Below are 18,428 nucleotides of genomic sequence, written 5' to 3' on the forward strand. Positions count from 1 at the left end.
ACCTACCCTGAACATCCAGATGGCATCATTTCCACTTTTAACCGGAACACCCCTCTTTCAGACAGCCTCAGCCCCACGCCTGATGCAAAGTGTTATCTGAGATCTTCAAGTAACAATAAACCTATTTTCCTGGAAAACCCTAGAGTTTGGCCATTCTCTGTGGCACCACTTCGTTTCAGAGGCTTTGATCTGTCATTACTTTGAAATTATAGCAGACATGTTTGCAAATAATTTGGTTTGTCTGAATTAAGATGAGATCATCCTGATGCCTATACATACAGAGAGAGAGAAGAGCAAACAGCCTGGCAGTCCTAAAGACAAGGCTGCTTCTCCCTGGAACTCGATTGGCTGGGCTCTGAGGTCCATGAGCGAAGGCAGGCCTCTCGGAAAAGCTCTTTGCTGTTTCTCTCTCCCTCCCGCAGGGACCTCGTACGGAGATGGAAGGAGGCCCGATCCTGCTCCCGTCATCCCGACACACGGTGCCGCTGTCAAACCCACGGGCAGCCAAGAGTGTCTCCCTGGGCGCAGCATGGGTGACTGTGCACCCTCCACCTCTCCCCTCAGAAACCTGCCAGGTCACGCCCCCCACCCCCCGCCAGCGCCAACTCCCTCCCAATCTGGGTCTGGGGGCACATTTGGGGCGTATGGGGCAAAAGAGAGCAAGAAGCAATGTGGACTTCAACCTCTCAATTACTGGGATTGTCAAGTTTGTAACAATCTTGTAGGTTTTTTAAAAATATATTTGTCCTATGAAGTACCACCTCACACCTGTCAGAATGGCTACCATCAATAAACCAACAAACAACAAATGCTGGTGAGAAAAGGGAATCCTCGTGCACTGCTGGTGGGAAGGCAGACTGGTGCAGCTACTGTGGAAAACAGTATGGAGTTACCTCAAAATTAAAAAATGGATCTTCTGGCCCTAACTGGTATGGCTCAGTGGATAGAGCGTCGATCTGCGGACTGAAGGGTCCCAGGTTCGATTCCAGTCAAGGGCATGTACCTTGGTTGCGGGCACATCCCCAGTAAGGGGGTGTGCAGGAGGCAGCTGATGGATGTTTCTCTCTCATCGATGTTTCTAACTCTCTATCCCTCTCCCTTCCTCTCTGTAAAAAAAATCAATAAAATCTTCTGTTTGACCAAGTGATCCCATTTCTGGAACTATATCCTAAGAGACCTGAAACACCAATCAGAAAGAATGCATGCACCCCTATGTTCACAGCAGCATTATTTACAGTAGCCAAGATCTGGAAACAGCCCAAGTGCCCATCAATAGATGAGTGGATAAAAAAGCTGTGGTACCTTTATACCATGGAATACTATGCGGCTGTAAAAAAGAATCTCTTACCCTTTGAGACAGCATGGAGGGGCCTGGAGAGGATTATGCTAAGCGAAACAAGCCAGTCAGTCAGAGAAAGACAAGTATCACATGATCTCACTTATAAGTGGATTCTAAAGGAAAAAAACCAAAAACCTGACAAACAAAACAGGTCCAGAGGGATGGATGCATGGAACGGAACAGATCTTGGAGGGAAGGTTAGAGCGGGGGGCGGGGACGGGATGGACAGGAAGAGATTAAACAAAGAACATATCTGTATAAGCCATGGACACAGACAATAGCATGGGAAAGGCCTGGCCTGGGTGGGGAGGAGCAAAAAGGGAGAAACTGGGAGATATCTGTAATACTGACAACAATAAAGTAAAATTAAAAACATATGCATATGTATGTCCTTATAGTTCTGTAACATTTTTATAATGCTGTTTAATCTACAATTGTGTGTGCTTATGGACTTTAAAGAAACAGAATAACTTCCCATTCTTTTTTGTGTATTTTTTTTTATTACCTTTTAGGTCAGTATCTAGGATTTCAAAGAGTGAATGGCCTGCAGGCACTTTGCAAAGGTGCCACGCCTGCTGGACACTGACTATGTACCACAGGGCTGAGTGCCCATCAGACTAGCAGCCCTGCCCAGCCCACTGGGCCAAGTGAGGAGGATGCCCAGCAACAGGACAGCCAACCCCGTCAGAGGCGCTGCCACCTGGGCTCTGCGCCAACACCGGGAGCCACCGGGACGCGGAGGAGCAGCTTCTCCTCCCTCCTCAAGTTTAAAAGGCTTCACAGTGACGTCATCTAAGATGGTCAGTGGGGAGACTGACTCAGAGACAGAGTTAGAATCCGGAAACACCGGCAGAAGGCCAGGGAGGGCTAAGGGGCGAGTGACTGCAGGGCTCTCCCCACATTTGGCACAGCGCTGTCTAGCCATCCAAATACCATGTATTCAACTAGAACATACATGTAGGTGTGACATCAACCAGCCACACCAGCACCATCAGATCTGGAGCGTCCAGCAGGTCATTATCCACATCGTCCCCACAACAAGGGACTCGAAGTGTCAAGGTATCGATTCGGTGCCTGTGACTCCCGGCTCAGCACACCGTGCAGAGCCTGGGCCGAGTGTTCAGTGTGTGCCCTGGAGGTAAGGCACCTGGACTCTAAACCTCTATATTTTATTTTATTTTAATATTTTTACTGATTTCAGAAAGAAGGGTGAGGAACATCAATGATGAGAAAGAACCACTGACTGGCTGCTTCCTGCACACCCCACACTGGGGATTGAGCCTGCAACTCGGGCATGTGCCCTGACAGGGAATTGAACCGTGACCTCCTAGTTCAGGGGTCAACACTCAACCACTGAACCACGCTGGCCAGGCATCTATTTTAACTTCATTTAATAAAATACAGTTGACCCCTGAACAATGAGTTTGAGCGGCGGAGGTCCACTTATATGCAGATTTTAGTAAGTGGACCCCAGGCCGTTCAAACCCCCATTTTTCAAGGAATCTGAGGATGCAGGCCAAGTGTAGTTGTAGGTGAATTTCTGACTCAGTGTGGGGTTGACACCCCTAACAGACTCCTGCATTGTTTTGGTCAAGGGCCAACTGTATTCTAAAAATAATTTGAGGCAAATATTATTCTACAATGTAAATTCTTTTCATGATGAAAATATCTTTTCAAATCATCAATGTGCAATCATTCATGTTCAGAAAGAGCCATATAAGAAAAAAATTTAACAATATTTGTCCCCAAAGCTTATTACATAGGTTCGTTTCTGTTTTTAAATCAGCTTCTTTCTCATCACCTCATGTCAGATATGACGGTGCAGTCGGCCTCTCTCAGGTGAGTGAGATGACAGATACTACCTGCATGCTCTTCTCCTCCCCTCACTCCCCGAAACCATTCCTCAGAGAGGGTTTGGGGTCTGATGAACTCCTCGGTGCTGAAGGTATCCTAGGTTACTGCCCTGGCCACTGATGTCTTCTCCCTATACTCGCTGCTACTGCACAACGGACAGAAAGATGGGGAGACACGTAAACTTATGACAAATACCCTAAAGGAAAATTTTGTTTATGTTTTAAAAGACGATGTACTAGATTTTATATGATATTTTGAGGAACAGTAAGTAGACACTGTCTCCTAATGATAAACACAGCTCCTCTCTGCAGAGGAAAAGGTTTTCACATTCAAAGAAGCACAGTCCTTTAAGGCACAACCACAAACACTTCATAGAAACAGGCTCTTTTTAATGACTGCGGGCCGAGTAGACTCAGAGGCCTGTGGCCTTCACCTCACTTTACGCGGATGTCGGGGTGTCCCACCACAGCCTTCACTGAGGAACAAACCGTTTAATGGCATCTGTGTCTTCAGCGGCCAGTCAGAAGCCGCCTGTGCCTGCACCGTCACGAGGACTCACCTTGGCCATCCGCCAGCAGGAGGGAGTAGACACGCTGCCGCACCGGGCGGTAGACGAAGGCCTGGCTGGGCAGGGCCTGGTCCAGGGCATCCTCCAAGGTGTTGCTGCACTCAATCTCCCCACTGGCCATGATGTTGTACACCAGGTAGCTCTCCGCCTGGACGTGCTGGGCTCTAGCAACCTGCTCAAAGTTGAGACACAATGGAATTCTCCTTGCAAACAAAAGGACATTCAAACAGAAAAAGTCAGCACCTTTAGGTCACACACCAGTGTTTTAAGGCACACAGCAAGGAATAACTATCCCCAAACTCAAACTGGTGTCTGTGTTTCCTGTCTTCTGGGCTTCTGGCTGAGAGCTTTCTTGCTCCCCGTTCTACAGTCCCAAGCACCTGCCAGACTTGCTGACTCGGCAGCATGGTCCTCTGTCCACCTGGGAGCAAGGATGCTGGGAAAGGCTCTGCCCAACCTATCTCAGCCAGTCTCGCTCCTCCCCGCCATCCGCAAGCAGGTCCAACCACTGCCCTCCTCCAAGCAAGTTCTTCACACTAACAGTCAAGGCCCCTTTACAGTAAAGGCCTCAATCCCTTCCCCCCACAAACTGTTTTGGCCTCAGAGAACCTGCCATTCCCAGCCCCAGTGCACACCCGCAGTGCTCCCAGGAATGCTCAACCCTTTCCCACCTGCACCTGAACTACCAGCCCCTCTCCCTTGAGGGCTCACCTCAGTGTCGACCCCTCCTCACGGGACTCGACTCACACTGACCCTGCAGAGGTGACCCTGTCTGATCTCCCCACTAAACTATAAACTCCTTGGGAGGAGATGCTGGTCACATTCATTCCTTTGCTCAATAATCTGATGGCAGGTGAAGAGTGGATGATTTAAATGATTTACTTTCTTATCAAATAAGAACTAAACTCAGAAGGGCTATAAACCTACATACAGGTTTTATTCTCCTGTGAAGAACATTCTTATTACTGCAGGAAAAAAATTCATCTACATTACTACCAAAAATTTAAGTCTAAATAGTCTATAGCTAATGGCACTTAAAACGTGGCATCAGGATAACTTGGAATATAAAAAACTCAGTGAATCGTTGTTTATACACACTAGTAATGTTGATTCATTATTGCAGACTTGAGTCAATCTTTTTATTCCTCACTTTCTTCATATATAAAATATATTTAATAAAAGTGGCAACCTCACAAAACTACTGAGGATTGAGAGAGGTAACACAGGAAACGCACCTGGCTGGCACATCCTGTGTGCTCAGTGAGTGTCAACTGTTATTATAATACTAGTGGCCTGGTGCACGAAATTCGTATCCCTCAGCCCGGCCTGCACCCTCTCCAATCTGGGACCCCTCAGGCGATGTCTGACTGCCGGTTTAGACCGGATCCCTCGGGCCTAAACCGGCAGTCAGACATCCCTCTCACAATCCGGGACCACTGGCTCCTAACTGCTCACCTGCCAGCCTGCCTGCCTGATCGCCCCTAACCACTCTGCCTGCCGACCTGCTCGCCCCCAACTGCCCCCCCCCGCTGACCTGATCGTCCCCAACTGCCCCCGTCTGCCAGCCTGATCACCCCCAACTGGCTTGCTCGCACCCAACTGCCCCTCCTGCTGGCCTGATCACCCCCAACTGCCCTCCCCTCCTGGCCTGATTGCCCCTAACCACCTCTGCCTCGGCCCCGTCACCATGGCTTTGTTCGGAAGGACGTCCGGAAGGTCTTCCGATCTAATAAGCATATTACCCTTTTATTAGTATAGATAAGGCTAGACAGACTACAAAGATGTCCATTTCGTTGCTAAAATGTCTTTTTAAAATTTTTATCTCTATTGTTCAGAGTATTACACATGTCCTCCTTTCCTCCACTTTAATCCCCTTCACCTCACGCCCGCCTCCACTAAAATGTCTTTAAATCACGACAGAGGACAAGCTAGCAGCTTTAAGGTAAGATTAAAAAAAAAAAAGTATTTTAAAGAGCTACTACTTGATACTCTAGCCAACTGAAGATCATCAGAAGTGACCTATTTCCCTATGCGCCCCTTCTGACATAAAATCTATCAGAAATGTTATTTATTTCATGATCCTGTTAAAGCAATAGCTCCCAATTTCCCCCCTTATTTCCTCTTCCACCATTTATAATTCTTTTTATTTCAAACAAATTGGTATTCTGACAAATTAATCTAGAAAGTTATAGTGACCCTACCGAGGAATCTTAAATTTTGGTAACTACACAGTCTTTCCTGCTTGAAACACATCAGCCCCATTGAGGTCTGGCTCCACTCTACCTCTTCTGGGAGCTTCTCTCTATCCCTTAGCCCAGTGGTCGACAAACTCATTAGTCAACAGAGCCAAATATCAACAGTACTAACGAGTAAAATTTCTTTTGAGAGCCAAATTTTTTAAACTTAAACTATATAGGTAGGTACATGTTATTAACTTAATTAGGGTACTCCTAAGCTGGCCTTTGCTAAAAACTCAAGGGGCCAAAGAGCTGCATGTGGCTCGCGAGCCGCAGTTTGCCGACCACTGCCTAAACCCACAGGGATCTCTCTCCTTCAGAGCCCTCTTCTGGAACAGTCATGTGACAATGTCAAATATGGTTTACAATGTGAGTTTTCAGGGCTTATGTCATACCTCCTAACTAAACTCCTGGGTCCTATTCCGCATTCCCAGAGCACCTTAACTACACAGGGGGTCAATATTCACTGACCGGTGCCTGATGGATGCGTTTCTTACATTAGGGCGGGCGTGTCTACCTACCTTTAAGATTTCCATGTCTGAAACCATGGTTACTTGTCGCTGGATTTCAGGCTCCATATTCATGGGGTCTTCCTCCTTGAATTCAGGGTCTGTATACATGGGACTTTCTTGCTTGGATTCCGGGTCTGTACACATGGGAACTTCCTGCTTAGACTCAGGGTCTGTACACATGGGACTTTCTTGCTTGGACTCAGGGTCTGTACACACAGGACTTTCTTGCTTGGATCCAGAATCTGTACTCTCAGGACTTTCTTGCTTGGATCCAGAATCTGTACTCTCAGGACTTTCTTGCTTGGATTCAGGGTCTGAACTCTCAGGACTTTCTTGCTTGGATTCAGGGTCTGAACTCACGGATTCTACCTGCTTGTCCAAAGTTGTTATAGCTTTGGCTTTTGGGGGAATCCATGGAGATTTCTGTCCTGGTAAAAGATATGATGCCATCCCCTTATAAAAAAGAGCTTTGTTTGGTCCCAAAGGTAACATCTCTTCCAGCTTTTTCTCACCCTGATATACGCGAAGGACTTTAGCTATGTGGTCTGCCACAGCTAAGACGACGCTGCCTCTCCTGTCACAGTTCTCTTTCACGGAGGTGTAGAAGGACAAGCACTTGTACCGAAAGGTTTCAAACATGCCTTCTGGGACGACATCGTTGCCCAGCAGGCAGGCCAGAAGGGGAAGGTCTGCCAGGCAGAGGCCAAGGCTTGCACAGAGCTTCTCCCTGCAGAGCATGACGGTGCTGAGGCTGTCCAGGCAGAGCTCGCTGATTGAGAAGTAGGGACAGGAATCATAAATTAAGTAGTCAGTGTCTTCTCCGAGGATCCCGAGACAGTTATTCTGGAGGCCGTAAGAAGCCACCTCATAGTCAGCCTCCTGTAAGGAGCACAGAGTTTCCTGACCCAGTGTCTTCAGAGCAAACCGCGTGAATATGGCCAGCCCCGAGGGGATGAAGAACATGCTCCTGCTGGGCTGCTCCCTGTGCGTCTTGATATAATGGAAAATCCTGGCAATCTCCCTGTTGTTCTTGAGTCTCCGTTTCACCCAAACATCTCTCTTCTCCTTCTCCACCATACCATCAAAGAAGAATACCAACTTGATGCCAACATCTGTAAAAGTTCTCACAAAATCTCGCAAAACAGAAAAGTATTCCTTCCACTGGCCGCCGCAAACCCATGATTCAGGGGTATACCAGTACCTGAGACAGCACATGGCGTCCACCACGATGGTGGGAGTGCATCCGGGATGCTTGCTTTGGTGCTGCTCGGCCAGCTCTTTGAAATTCACTACTGTACATACATGTGGGCAGCTGCTTGCCACAAACCCCTGCAAGCCTCTCACACCCATGACTGACCTCCCAGAAGGATCTGGAAAGGAAAGTAAACCAGTTATTATGGCACCTTACAAAGCCCACAGACAATGGTGAATAGCCATTCTCTATCAGGAGCCTAAAGTTTTCCATAAAAACACGTGAGGAACTTTAGCTAAGTGTAAATTACTTGAGTTGGACTTTTCAAAGACAACACAGTGTAGCTTCTTAAGATTTTAGCTAGGACTATTATTCAAGAGATTTCTCAATTGGATTCAAAACAGGCTAACCGTTTTCAAAAAAGTAATATTTTCCATCTAGGAACCCAAATAGAAGTTAACTCTGAAAACCTAAAAACAAAAATGGATATTTCTCAAAATAATTTTGATGAAAGAAGCCAGATTCAAAAAAATAAAAAAGTACACACTATGATTCCATTTGAATATAATTTTTGGTTCATTGAGAGCTGAGCTCATTTGTAGTGGCAGAGAGCATCTGGGTGGGGGCAGGTGAGAGGCGGGATTTACGAAGGGGACTTTTGGGGTGATGGTTCTATTTATTACCTTGACTGTGGTGATGATATCATGGGTGAACACGTGTTACCTATAAACTCTAAGCCTGTGCAGTTTCCTGTATGTCAACTACACCTCAATATAGGGGTTGAAAAGAGAACTAGCTGACCCTGAACAACACTGGTGTCAAGGGCACTGCCCACCTGCACAGTCAGAAATCCACATACATGTTGTCAGCCTTCTCCAACCGCAGGTAGAAAAAATATAGTAAATAAAAGTTCACTATGGCCCAGCTGGTGTGGCTCAGTAGTTGAGCATTGGCCCATGAACCAGGAGGTCACAGTTCAATTCCTAGTTAAGGCACATGCCTGGGTTGTGGGCTCAGTCCCCTGTAGGGGGCGTGCAGGAGGCAGCTGATCTATGTTTCTCTCTCATCAATGTTTCCATCCCTCTCCCTTCCTCTCTCTAAAATCAATTAAAAAATATATATTTTAAAAAGTTTATAAGGCAAATGTGTATAATATCTGAGATGGTGAATAACTCTGAATGGGAAATTGCCCTTTCTAAAATGTGAAAACACACAATGTAGTTAGTTCAGAGTTAGAATTCAAAATCTAAAAAAAACACACCAAGCAGAGCATTGTGTCCTAAGTTGCCCTTCTATATAATAAAAGTTGGAACATAAGGCATGGCTTGAGGAGGTCAGAAAAACTCCATGATGACGTCTGTATCTTAATGGCCTGTTCTTTTCACTTTGGTTTTCTTTACTTCATCAGGGCTTAGTGTCCTTTGACAAAACAAACAAAAATCCTCATTATGCAAAAGCAACACAAGGACAAGCGGGCCTCTCCGGGGCTTAGGCCTGAGCGCAGTGGCAACCAGTGTCTGCAACCCATCCGCCAGCGATGACTCCTCTCACCAGGAGCTCGCTCCCACCACACAGCTGCGCATGGCACACAAACCTCCATCTCCACAACAACCTGGCAGGTACAAGTCTGACTCCACGTCACAGATAAAGAAGCTGTAAGTAGACTATCAGGGAAAAGGCACGGGCACTGGTGATCGTTTCTGTGGATGGGCAGTGGCCCTATTAGAATCTGAAGTTACCTGTTTAATAGCCATTAAGTGAGAAATACACAACTGAATGGATATAACACACATTGATGTTGAAATGTAGAGAAGTCTTGCTCATTAAGTTATTAAATATAATGGAACACATGCATCCACACACCAAGACCACTGTAGAGCTCTTATTGACTAACAGGCATTTATCTTGGGAGCATTATCAAGTAATTCGACTTTTGATTATTATCTCAATGAGAAGGTGGCTGCAGTTTGGACCTCCAGGCATGGATCCCACATCTAGGAAGGATACACCATATTTCTGAAGCAGAGGGGTTTTTCTTATGACACTCCAGCGGTAGCGAGGTACAAGTCTAGAAAGGGTGTTAAAGGACTTGTCTAATTCCAGGCCATTATTCTATGCCTAGCTTTGAAAAGAGCAGGCTGGTCAGGTTTGTTGACAATGAGGAAGCAAAAGTAAATTACAAACTGTGTGACTAGGTTTCCATACTTTCACCAGGCTCCAGGCTGGGTGATGCCGACCACCCCCTCCCCCGCTCTCCCCCCCCCCCCCCCCCAGGCCCACAGGCAGCCAGGAGCACAGCGGACCCTTCCCTCACCCCCAGCTCCTACAGGCGGGGCCCCCATCTGTGCAGCCGCCCACCATGCTTGGGCTGGCTGCCTTCCCTCACTAACAAAAAGGATTTTTGTTTCAAGCATTTTTCTACTAAAACTGCAAGTGACAACATTGAGTTTCCAAAAACACTCTCCTCTTTATTTTACAGAGTCGGGCTCAGCTCTGCTTTGATTTCATTCAAATGTTTTTCCTCCTTTCTCACCCCAGCAATGAAAAGCTCACTATTTTAATTAAACACGCACTGTTTTTTCCTGTTTTTCACACTGCCAATCTCTCCCATTTTGAATCACAAACTACCTCAGGAATGTTACCTTACAATGTGCTCTTGTGTGGCATTTGCAAAGAAAAATTCGGATACACAAAGATCTGGGAACCTGTGACAGCAGAGGGGCCTTCCATTTTCAGCTCAATATGTTACACACCACACCACCACCTGTCAACACAGGCAGAGTGGTGGGAAATGAAATGCTTCAAGAGGTAATTTTGTGGCCCTGGCCGCCAGGTGGCTTGAGTAGTTGGAGCACAGCCCCATACATCAAAAGGTTGCAGGTGTGATTCCTGGACAGGGCACACACCCAGGTTTTGGGTTCAATCCCTGGTTGGGGCGTATAGGAGGTAACCAAAGGATATTTCTTCCTCTCTCCCTTCTTCTCTTTCTAAAATCAATAAAAAACCTATCGTCTGGTGAAAATTAAAAAATATTTTTTTAAAAGATAGTTTTGCCCTAACTGGTTTGGCTCAGTGGATAGAGCGTCAGCCTACGGACTGAAGGGTCCCGGGTTCGATTCCGGTCAAGGGCATGTGCCTTGGTTGTGGGCACGACCACAGTGGGGGGGGGGTGCAGGAGGCAGCTGATCAATGTTTCTCTCTCATCAATGTTTCTAACTCTCTATTCCTCTCCCTTCCTCTCCGTAAAAATCAATAAAATATATTTTTAAAAAATATTTAAAATAAATAAATAAATCAAAAAATAAAAAGATAATTTTGTGGCCATTACCTTTTTAAACAATTTTTTTTTGTTTTTAAGCCTTTTATTGATAAGAGTAATACTGAGGTTTTTTCATTCTCTACCATTAAAGATTATTTAAATATATATGTGTATATATAATTTATGCTGCCTGTAAACCATAAGGAAATTTTCAATGCCGAGAAAGAAAACAGAAATTATGTCTCCTTTGGTAGGAGTCTTACTGCCCAAAACACAACCTGGGAAACAGTTCTCTCACTGTGAGCCCCTCCAGGGCAGACGTCACTGTCACACCCACACCAGCAGTGTCTGCCATGCCAGGGCCAGTATTTGTGAATGAGTAAATGAAGGCATCAAAGGGCAGGTGTATAAAGAGAGGTCAGGAATCACCAAGTGTACAGACTCCAAATGTGGGCAGAGGGAGAGTAACACGTAGGCCCGTGTCCTCAAGTAGCACCAGTGCCAGACATTTCACGGAAGAGCAGCCGGCAGGCACACAGAGAGCCATCACAGAGGCAGCCTCATTGCCAGGAACGGCCTCCTTGTCCTGACAGGGTTGCAGTAAACGAAGAAATGGACAGAAGACAAGTCCAGAAGCTCCTTTAGTCACAACCTTTCAATGGACAGAGAAATGGAGAGTGGCATGCCTCAGCAAAAACATTTCCACCCGACCTGTACCGACAGGTCCGGAGCCAATCCAGACAGAGGGACAAATGGACTCACAGCCAGACAATGGACACATCCCATGTGCAGAGCAGCATCTGCAGGACATCCAGTCCCAGTGGTTGCAGCTCCTTAAGACATGGCCAGTGCCAGTGCACCCCCCCCCCCCCCCCGCCGCCCCGTGCCAGAGCCCCACTGTGCAGAGGGCATTGGAAGCGCTGGAGTTGATTAAATCAAGTCTTTCAATTTGGAGACAAAGCAGGTTCATGTCCTACAGAGCAACAAAACCATAACCTTGGACTTATCTTTATCAAATAATGTCTCCACAAGCCAAAAATCTACAAACAACCAACACCAGTGTCTGGTCTCTGGGCAGGAGTGAAGAGGAAAGCCAGAGGTACACCCTGGGAGCCGAACAGTGCCAGGTGGATGTTAATCAGTGGCCCGGGATGACTAGGACGAACCAGTCCTTTTCGTTCCACGCTTCGTTTCTGAGCTTCAATGGCCACATGCTGGCTGGGCCTTGGTCCACCTAGGGAGGCCCCTCATGGCTGATGTGGGGTATCTAAAGTCTGCTTTCTTCTCTCCTTTCCTCCCCTCTCGCCCCACCAAAATAAAAGCAAGTTATGGGGAATCCGTACACAGAAGGGTATGAACAGGGATTGAGGGTTCCAAGAGTTTGTCCCAGGACAGCTTGTGGGACAGTGTTGGCTCGATGTCTCCTGAGTATTTATGGATCCACAGACAACCAGGCGAGCAAGTAAGCAAAGGGCAGCTGCCACTCAGGTGGTCTCCACCTGTCCGAGGGCTGCCCACAGGCTCACTCGGCACTGACAGACACTCTCCTGGACCAACATCAAGCAGGCTTCCTGGGCCCTCTTCTCCACAAGGCACGCCCTTAGGCTTCCTGCTGGCCCTGCCCAGTCCAGTTTTAGCAAGAATCCTGCTGAGTCAGTGTAGAGAGAGAATCCCCTGCCTGACTCCTGCTGATCCTTCACTCTGCCCATTGGCAGATGCCTCTGCCCTATTTGAAGTTGAGCCCCACCTCTACCTCCGATGGCAGGTCTGGAATAAAGTCTTCCTTACTTTTCCACGTGTCAGAATAAGCAGCCACTCACACAATGGGAAGCCTAGCGTTACCACGATGTACTCTACTACGCCCAGGTACACATGTCCAGACTCGGGTGCCCCGGAAGACCCCCCACAAGCTGCCATGACCACTGGTGCCAAGAGTGAGACTGGTGCAAAGCGGATGCAGACACTCAGGAGCTGGTGGCAGACGCCTGTGTGCTGAATCCTGGGAAGATGGGGCAGACGCTGGGCAGTACTGAAGACAGAGGAAAAGCTCTGGAATAAAACCACACGGAGTCTAACCTCCACTTCCTTGCAATGAAACTCTGAGCAAGTTATCTTATTCTATAAGCTTCATTTTTCTTTATCTACAAAGTGAGCTCTAAAGACCAACTTCATAAATTGGTGTGATGTGATTTCATTTAGATTATAAATTTATTAATTAAACACTTCTCATTAGTTGCCTCAGGTTTAGTAAAATCTGCCCAGCCCCAAATTATTAAATTATCTTAAAGTTTAAAACAAAGCCATATAAATATTAGTGGGGGTTAATTATACTTATGATTTTTATAAGCTAGATTACTTTTTAATATTGGAAATAAATTTTTTTCTTAAAAAGTAGCCATGAGAAATAAAGTAGCCATGTTCTTTGCAGAAACTCATAGAACAAAGAAAAAAACTACTCATCTTCCAAAAATAGGGACAATAAACATATATTTCTAGCTGTTTTTAAAAATTGGGATCATACTTCTCTGTAACCTATTTTGTGTCTTAATTTATTAGGTGATACATGTTGCCAAGTCAGAAGGTTGACCTGTTATGGTGTAGTTTTTAATGGATGCACAGAGTGGTGTGAAGTGAGATATCAACCCTACTACTGAACATTTATGCCATCTCCTATATTGCATGCCATAAATAAGAACGCCAATCACATCCATGCATAAAAATCTTGGAGCACATGCTGGATCATTTCCTTGGGATGAATCTTAGATGTGAAACTGCTGAGGCGAAGTAAAAGCACATCCTGGTAATTCTTCTCCAACAGGCTGTCAGTCTGTAGTTACAACTCGTTAGCACTCTGCTCTCCTCACCATCACCAGGGCAGTTATCTGAACATAAATCTGGTTTACTCAGTCAGCGAGCAGCTTTTCAGCAAACATGACAGCAGACACGGAACAAGGAGCAAGACAGACAGCCCTGCCCTCCGGCAGCTTACACGCCAGCAGGAAAACGTCCCACAGGCAACAAGCACTTGGCCTAACTGTAGGGCCGACAAGGGCAAAGCATGTGAATGGGGGGAACACGCAGCAGGAAGACCCAGCCCAGGTCCGGGACCCACAATGGCCGTCCTGAGTGTCCTGATGGAGACAGGAGAGCAGGCGAGACCAGAAGTAAGAGTGGTAAGGGATACATTCTTTGAAGTCCTTAAGGTGTCTTTTTTATTATTAAACAGATGTTTCTAAGGTACTTAAAATATCTGTTCTATTAAATAGTTTAACCTGCAACTTTGTTTTTTCCTCAAACATGGAAAATGGGGGAAAAAATAACCCCAAAAGCTAAGTGTGGCTAGAAGCTCTGTTTAAGGGAACAGGAGTGAGCTGAGCTCAGTAGGCAGGGCCAGACAGCAAAGGGGTGCAGACCACACAGGCGCTCATACTTCATCTGAGGGGAAAGCAGATGCCAGTCAAGGCTCTCAAGCACCTGCATCTCAGAAGCACTGCCTGCCAGTGTTGTGGGGGAAGGGATGGAGGCAGGAGGACTGGAGACAAGTGAGGGGCTATTGTGGACGCTGGTGGTACTGGCTGCCCAATATCCCACACCCTATTTTGGAAGAACCCCAAGATTAGAGGGATACAGAATCCTATTTCCTACTGCAAAAGACTAGGGAGGGTAGAGAGACCGTATTCTGGTCCCCCAGATGAACCAAAGTGAGACCCCCTCCAGGCCACGTCTCGGCCTCGTCTCGACCCACATGGGACCCACATTCCCACACATGCTCAGTGTACATTCAGCTCGGGTTGACTGTGCTCTGGGCCATGTGCTAGCAGCTGCGAACAAGGCAGTGAACCAGACAGAGTCCCTGTCTCAGATCTGGATCTTTAAACAGGGAAGCAAAGGCTCAGAGTCGTTCAAGAAAGAAGAAACACGGGTGTGTGTGTACATATGTCAAGATGCATAAAATCATACACTTAAAACATTTCTTTGTTCTATGAATTTTCTGCAAAGAACATGGCTACTTTTTACAATCAGAAAGCCCCATAGCAAACACCCCATTTAGTCCCTCTGGCACTTACCAGTATTGTGCAGACTCTTGAAAAAGGCACTTCTGCCAGCAAAGGCAGGAGAGCGGGGCAGGCCAGCAGTGTGTGCTGCAGTCACCTGCCTGAGTCACAGACAGTGACGGTAAAATGGACTGGAACCCACCTGCCTCCAAAGTCTGTATTCCTTTCACTAGGGCTCTAACACCTAACACTTTGCATGTCAGTCCAGAGATCTGTCCTTCCAGAAGGTTCTCCCAGTCCCTGGGGCCCTGACAGAATGATCATGAGGGCGGGACAACCCAGATTTGGGCCCCTGGGGAGACCGCCCCCCCCCCCCCCCCCCCGAGTTCCCCAATCCCCCTCAAGGGCCAATGAACCACAAACACTGTCACAGAAGAGGAAAATGTGTGCAGACCTGTAAACATGGATGCCTCGTTTATCCAGATTTCAGGATAAGAATCCAATATGAACTTTTAAATTCATGAGTTAAAGCTAAAATAATTTATTCATCAGAGACTTCCTCAGGCTCTGACTTACCATCTAAGGATGAGTTTTCAGTTCTAACAACTCGCTCCTAAGCCCACAGGGAAAGTATGGGAAGGGCACGCGAGGCAGGCACACCTGGCCGAAGGAATGGGGAGCGCTGACCTGGGAGAAGCAAAAGGATAGAAAAACATAAAAAAAAAAAAAAAAAAAGAAAGCTGACAGACATGAAATCTCCGAACACCTGCCAGGGACACAGCGGAGCGAGCCTCTAGAGCTCTGCAGTCCCGCCTCTCCCGGGGAGGGGGGGGGAGCAACTCGCCTCCTGGTTCTTCCCGGTTCTACCCCCGCGACCACCACGTCTTCCTGACAGTGTCCTCGGCCTCAACCTCCGCAAGGCGGGATGGTTTTCCCTTCCCCTCCCCCCGCAACACCGACTATCCACACTCGGCCCAAAGCCCCCTCCCGCACGACGGAGACGCCGCCCTCGTGCAAGTTCCTGGGCGGCGAGCCCGCGTCACCCTTCGGGACCCGAGGGTCCAGGGCTGGAGGGCGGAGGCCCGGGCCCAGGCAGCGCAGGTGACGGGGTGGTGCACCCAGCGGCGGCGCAGAGGGTGACGCGACAGCCGGGCCGCGAGGACACAGGCACCGGTCGCCCGAGGGGCAGGAGCGGCGGCGGGGGTAGGCGACGGACAGACGGGCCGGGAGGGGAACGGCGGGGCCGCGGGAACTTGGACCCGGCCTGGGCCCGCCACTGGGCTCACGGCAGGGACAGCCGCGACGGCGCAGAACCGCGGACGCCGCACGGCGAAGGCCTCGCAGGCCCGGCCCTACCTAGAGATGCGCCAGCTCAGCCGCAGACTGGCCAGCAAAGCCCTGGATCCCGCCGCGGCCGCTCGCGCACTTCCGCTTCCGCTCGGAGGCTTCCGCTCCAGGGACCGCCCGAGCGTGGGGCGGGGCCGAGACGCGGGGGAAGCGAGGTGCGCAGGCGCCGCTCCCGTTGCCTGGGAAACCGCGCGGTGCGGCCGAGAGCGGCGTCCGTCGTCCCGGCTTTCCGCGGGCGCTGCTGGGGCGCCGCGCCTCCCGCTCTGTCCGCAGTCCGGGCCGCCTGCGTGGGCCGCGCTATGGCAGCTCCGGGCGGGGATTGGGGGCTCAGTGACGGGCGGGCTCCGAGGTGAGCGGGACCCCTCGTCCTGCAGCGCTTTGTCTCGAGGGACGGAGTGTGGACTCCAGACCACGTCTCGGCCTCGTTTCACCTTCGGCTGAGCTCCCGGGGCTCCGAGGCCAGGCAGCCTTCGCATTGTGCACAGTTCCCCCCCTCCGCCTGAAACGCCACCCATTTCTCTACAGCCCAGAGAACTTCCTGGTAGCCAAGCGTGATGGCAGAAAAATAGCCTTGAAACCAATCTCATTTATTTTGACAAACCAGCTATCAATAACACCCAGCTAGGGTGCATCCCAAACCCACGCTCATGCACAGTGTCAGGAACGCGAGCCCCAGGGAGCAGGAACCCGTGGAATGTTGCTCCTGTGGAGTCCCAAGCACAGATCGAGCACTCAGGGAACTAGCGAATGGACATGACACCACATGCAGGCATTAAACAGTTTGGGAGGGGACCCTCCATTTGGCATACAGGCTTTCCTTTCCTGTTGATATATTTTTTCTAGGTAAAATCAACAAATCGTGCTCCACAGTTATTACTGGTTGGGTGCCTACGGTTACACCAAGAAGTGTGTGAGGTGGTCTCTAGTCCTAGGGAGCGCACAGGGTGGTTGGGGAGACAAATGTTAAGTTTAGAAAACAAGCGAAGCCTAGAATAAGGCCTATAATGTGTGATGAAGAAGGTGACAAGGAAATAATGTGTGAACTGAGCCAGGAGGAGGGATGGGATCTGAGACGGGATGAGAAGAGGACTTCTAGATAGACAGAGCAAACTTAGGAAAGAGATGGAAGTAGGGATTCCGGTGGTGTGGGGCAGGATCCAGGGACACCCGACTTCAGGAGCAGGAGGTCTGAACTCATAGGCAGTGGAGGCAAGGGAGGTAGGTACCCAAAGCCCCTCATTGCTAAGTGAGCCCTGCCCTTGGGCAGTCCTCATCTACCTTGCAGAGCTTCCAGAAAGCTTTCTGCCTCCCTCCTAAATATACACAGATGACCAAGAATCAACAGACATTCAAGGAAGACAGTGGGAAAAATTGGAAAAAAAAAACTGGAAGAAAAATGTTATAGAAAACTTAATTATCTACAGTCTCTGAAGATAATATTATATCAATAAGTAAAGATATATAAAAGCATTCAGAAAATAAGAGCTCTTGAAAATTCAGGAAGTAACTTAAATGCAAAAGTTGATAAAATTGATATTTCTTAGATAATAAAACAAAAAGAAAAGGCCACAGGAAAAGAGAAAACATAAGAAAATTAGAAGATTAAGAATTTCAACATCTGAAAATAGCAATTACAGGAAAGAGAACAGAGAAAATGAGGAAACTACTCATGAAATAATTCAAGAAAACTTGCCAGACTTAAAGACATGTTCTTATGTGGAAACGGCAAACCAAATGCTCAGCACAACAGACCTGAAAAGGTCGACCCCAGGGAACAGCATCACAAAATGTCGGTGATAAAGGCCTAGAAGTTCCCACAGGAAGAAATAGAAGGGTTGTCCTTAAGGTATTGGAAATCAGAAAGGCATGGAAATTCTCAACAGACTCTCAGGAAGCTGAAATTCAATGAAGCATTTTCTTCAAAATTCTGAAGAAATTAATTCAAACATGGAATTCTACTCTCAATGAGACTATTAGTTAAGTGGGAGGGTAGAATAAAGATGTTTTCAGACATGCAGCTCAAAAATATTACCCACCAAATACTTCATTCCAGAAACATGCTGGAGGATATTCTCCAAAATTAAGAAGTCAAGAAAGAGGACTCTCTGGGGCCTGGAGAGCAGGA

At 47.9% G+C, this 18,428-nt stretch overlaps 1 protein-coding gene across 10 annotated transcripts in view; it reads right to left on the bottom strand.

Moving 5' to 3' along the window:
• FAM120B (family with sequence similarity 120 member B) overlaps positions 1 to 16,411 on the bottom strand; it is a 32,335-nt gene extending 15,924 nt beyond the window's left edge. For 7 of the 10 annotated variants that reach the window (XR_013813976.1, XR_013813977.1, XR_013813978.1 and 4 more), the window contains exons 1-4: positions 16,313 to 16,380; positions 15,533 to 15,643; positions 6,520 to 7,880; positions 3,753 to 3,933 (exon numbers count right to left, since the gene is read on the bottom strand). Coding sequence is in view for 2 of the 10 variants with exons in the window: in XM_079780500.1 (XP_079636626.1) it covers positions 3,753 to 3,933; positions 6,520 to 7,860 (1,522 nt within the window). In the remaining 8 variants the exon portion in view is untranslated. The other 3 variants (XR_013813981.1, XR_013813982.1, XR_013813979.1) reach the window with 3 other exon arrangements.
• Positions 16,412 to 18,428: the final 2,017 nt, after the last annotated feature.

The sequence above is a fragment of the Cnephaeus nilssonii genome, assembly GCF_951640355.1.
Source record: "Cnephaeus nilssonii genome assembly, chromosome: 9".
NCBI classification, from domain to species: Eukaryota; Metazoa; Chordata; class Mammalia; order Chiroptera; family Vespertilionidae; genus Cnephaeus; species Cnephaeus nilssonii.